The sequence below is a fragment of the Triticum aestivum genome, chromosome 5D (genome assembly GCF_018294505.1).
Source record: "Triticum aestivum cultivar Chinese Spring chromosome 5D, IWGSC CS RefSeq v2.1, whole genome shotgun sequence".
NCBI classification, from domain to species: domain Eukaryota; kingdom Viridiplantae; phylum Streptophyta; class Magnoliopsida; order Poales; family Poaceae; genus Triticum; species Triticum aestivum.
This window is the reverse complement of record NC_057808.1, coordinates 434,085,859-434,090,131: the sequence shown is the minus strand read 5'-3', so window position 1 is coordinate 434,090,131 and position 4,273 is coordinate 434,085,859. Positions and strand designations below refer to the sequence as shown.

General features: G+C 51.4%; 1 protein-coding gene across 1 annotated transcript; it reads left to right on the top strand.

Annotated features, from left to right (window-relative positions):
- Nucleotides 1–1,288: 1,288 nt before the first annotated feature.
- LOC123125315 (B-box zinc finger protein 32-like) lies at nucleotides 1,289–2,236 on the top strand. The gene has a single exon (XM_044545829.1). It carries the CDS (start codon nucleotides 1,356–1,358, stop codon nucleotides 2,073–2,075), a length of 720 nt encoding a protein of 239 aa, XP_044401764.1. The 5' UTR covers nucleotides 1,289–1,355; the 3' UTR covers nucleotides 2,076–2,236.
- The last annotated feature ends 2,037 nt before the right edge of the window (nucleotides 2,237–4,273 follow it).

Below are 4,273 nucleotides of genomic sequence, written 5' to 3'. Positions count from 1 at the left end.
ACCGGCTCCCGAGTGTGACCGGCTTCACGGCAATAACACCGAAGGAACGTTCGACGGTAAGAGGTGGAAACTACCACCACAGGTAACCCGGACAGAATCTTGTGATAACTTGGGTAACCCATGGTCTACGTCTTTGAATCTGATCTTTATATGGGTAAATTAGGGGGTCTGAAGAGTAAAAAGGCTATCAAATATTGAAGTGGCAAAGTTGGGGTAAAAGAGAAAGATAGGGAAATTGACGGCAGTGAAAATAAGGGCCATGAAATCTAGTCGGGAGAAAATGAATAGAAATTGGGAACATAAATAATATTAAAAATAAATATAAATGCAATGGTCTGAAAACCTTTTTGTATTAAAAATAGATTTGCAAAAATTATGTAAAACTTAAGACGAGTGTGTAGAGTCAGGGCACACAGCTTATAACGTATGTAAGCCGAGTGTTATGCCAGGGCACATGGCTTATAACTTGTGTAAGTTGAGTGGTATGTCAGGGCACATGACCCACTGCCGTCCTTGACATGTGCCATATACCCTTACCTAGAACTTGTTGTAAGCCGAGAGCCTTTTTGTTTATATACCGAGTGCCCTTTCTAAACCGAGTACATTTTGTAAGCACTCGGCTTAGAAAGTACTGTAAGCCGAGGCCTCCATGTTTGCCGTGTGTTCTTTTTGCGGTACCCGAAATATTGCACTCGGTTTACACATGACTACACGGCAAACACATGATTTTCATGTAGTGAATACTTGCAAATGATTGACATAATATATGCCCAAGACAATGGACGAGTATACCCTTGGACCTTGGTGCTTGTTTGCGTGAAACATAATACTATGATGGTTTTGCGTAATTACAACATCCACATGCAGTGAAAAAAGAGACAAGCAAAAAAGTTCTCTAGTACTATGGACGTTTGGTCGCAGGTCCTATAGAGACGCGTCCTTGTAAGTTTTCCTGTGTCGACTAGAGAGCGGACCAACGAGCTCGGATAACGACCGGCGGGCACGTAGTACGGTAGGTAGTTCGAGCGGGTCTAGGTTTCGTGGCCAAGGATGACTACGTACGCATCCCACCGATGGAGCCCCCATCCCCCAAACTCGCGGCTCACGTCGACCAGCCGCCGCTACTTGTGCAAGCGCAGGCGCGCCGTGGAATATTTGAGCGGCCGTGGTTGCTCCTTGGACTGGTGGATGAGCACCAACGTGGAGGAGCGGAAAAGATCTCACGCCCCCGCCATCGTCTATAAATACGCGCCCGGACGAGGGGAAGCAAACCACGCTGCCTCGTCCTCCTCCCCCTCCTCCTACGTCGTTTCCCTTGGTACGTGTGGTAGAACGCTCGAACCGAGAGCTCGATCATGTGGTGCGAGCTAGCTAGCATGTGTGCCGGCGACGGCACCAGGGAGCGCTGCGCATGCGCGCTGTGTGGAGCGGCGGCGGACGTGCACTGCGAGGCCGACGCGGCGCTCCTCTGCGCGCCCTGCGACGCCCAGGTGCACGGCGTCAACTTCCTCGCGTCCCGCCACCGCCGCACGCGCGTTTGGCGGCCTATGGGCGTGGACGTCCTGTCCAGGACTGCTACGACATCGCGCTCCTGCGTGTCCACGGCCGACTCCGCGACGACGGCGGCGCTGCGCGGCAGGGGGACGACGCCGCCGGCCAGGAGGCGCGGCGCGCGGGGCGAGGCGGTGCTCGAGGGCTGGGCCAGGCGGATGGGCCTCGAGGCGGGGGCGGCGCACCGGCGTGCCGCGGCGGCTAGCCGCGCGATCCGGGTCCAGGTCGCCGCGGCGGCGCCACGGGTGCCGCTGCGCGTTGCGATGGCTGCGGCGCTCTGGTCCGAGGTGGCAGCTCACGGCGTCCACGAGCCCGGCGAAGCGCTCCGGCGCCTGGAGGCCTGCGCGCACGTGCCGATGAGGCTCCTCGTGGAGGTGGCAGCGGTGTCGACGATGGGGGACGCGCGCGCGAAGAAGAGGACGGCCGCAGTGGACGCCGACGAGGACAGCTGGGGCGAGTGCTCGATCGTGAGCCTGGACAAGACACCGTCTTCTCCAAGACACGAGCTTCTCTTGTTCGTTTAGTACACTAGTAGTAAGTTATACTGTAGCTCAGATGGTCAAATTACAACCAAAGATAATACATAACGTTGTTGTGTACTCATTCTATCCAAAAAAGATTGTCCCTCAATTGTTGTGCTAGATACATCCATTTAAGAGACAAGCTTGAAACAAGTTTTTTTTTGACAGAGGGAGTATTAGTTATAACAGTCGAATGGAATTGTGAGGCATATGCATGAAGTCATCTAAAATATATTGAGTTGAGTGTATTTTGGCTAGGTGTCTCTTTTGGCTATCTCAAAGCTAATGTACAATCCATAAAGTTAAATATGATTTATGAAGGTACATAACATTAAATACAAAGTAAAAATGAATGACTGGTTTGGATGGAAAAAGAATTTAGGAAAGTCCGAGTATGGAAGAGTCTAGAATATAGTACAAGTGTGCCTTGAGTTTTGTGCAAAATGTCCACATGGCTTAAGCTCAACCATAGAATTTTCTAGATAGTACACATGGCAGAATCTGGTGAAATGATGAGAAGATCCAACAGTCGGCAACAATTGGATTTGCCACGTCACTACTGTGGGATCAGCTTAATCCAACGGTGTTATTCAAAGTTATTCATGCACTATATGATGGTATAGATATAAGATATAGATAGACATTAATTGTTTAAATGTTATAGTAAAAGTTGATCTGTTCTATGCCCAAAAACTTCATCTATAAAACGTACTCAAGTTTTAAATCCCCAAAAATCCCCAATATTGGGAGGGTGGCTCCTAATCGATGCACAAAGGGCGCGTTTGGTTGCCGTCGGCTACAGTACCTGCGTTGCATACCCTTCTCCACTCAGCCTGGCTCTAGAAAAACAGCCTCATATGCGACATCTGCAAGTTGTTTGGTTGCCTGCATATGAACTTTCTGCATTACGGGATCAACTTTGGTACATTGTTTGGTTGCCTGCATTGTCTCGGCGCATACAACTACACATTGTTTGGTTGCCCGCATGGGGTATGACTAAGAGCTAGCACTTGCACTTAGCACACAGGGTTAAGAGCTAGCAAAGGAAGGGGGAGAAGAAATGCAGTGTGCGCCGGACCATGGCGACTGCGGTGGATAGTGGTCGTGGCGTCGTGGCCGGCATGACGAGCATGGAGTCGTGGGCGAGCGACACCGTCGCGAACTAGTTGCGGTGCTCGCGCAAAGACAGTGGACAGAGGAGGAGAATGCAGTGCTCGCGCCATGGTATCGTCCGTGCAGTAGGACGAGAGAGGAGGCCGAGATGATCGACGCCGGAAAGGACTCCAGTGCAGTGGGACAAGAGAGAGGAGGCCGAGATGATCGACCCTGTCGGCGGCGCGGCGAACTGCAGTGTGCACGGAGGCAGAGGACACAAGAAAGCAGTGTGGGCGCCATTGCAGCGTTAGTGCAGTAGGAGGACACAAGAGAGTAGGCCGAGATGAGCGATGCCGGAAACGACTCTAGTGTAGTAGGACGCGGGCAAGGAGATTAAGGAGAAGGGAGTCGGTGTCGAGAGGGACGAATAGGAGGGCTCTGAGTGGAGGACAGAGGAGCTCGATATGGCGGCATGAGTGCACTAGACTTCTGTTCAAGGAAAGATGAAGCTATGATCGTCGAAACCGAAAACTTACAGCACGAATGTTGTGCGGAACTACGAGATTAAGCTGCTGGTCAAAGGAAATTTCAAATGATCGATCATGCGCGACGAATCTGACAAAATTCATCCAAAATAGCTCTAAACGGGAACACGAAATAAAGAACTTCCGGCCGACGAAACTACGAAACGATCCCCTGAATGGAACCGTCGCATCGAGGTGCATCTTTTTCATATAGAGCTTACCTCGAATCGAAGCACCGTTGTGTAGATCAGAGGAACAAGGAAGAGAGGAGATTAGAGAGAAGCTTACTGGAGGTTGAAGAAGACCACACGTAATCACCTCGCATCCCTCCCGTCTCCACTCGTGCAAGGGCTCGCTCGCTTGCGCTCGCCTCGGCCTAGCTCGCAAGAAACTACCGATCTGAGTGTTTCCAGCGAGCCAGGCCTAGAGGTGCTTTAAGTTCTGTGCTATGCAGGCCCAACAGTGTATGCAGCCAACCAAGCAGCCCATTTCCTTCCCGCGCGTGTCTTGTTGGGCCTCATGCAGGCAACCAAACACGCCCAAAATTTCATCCTCCAAATATTTTGTGACGCCCGGATAATT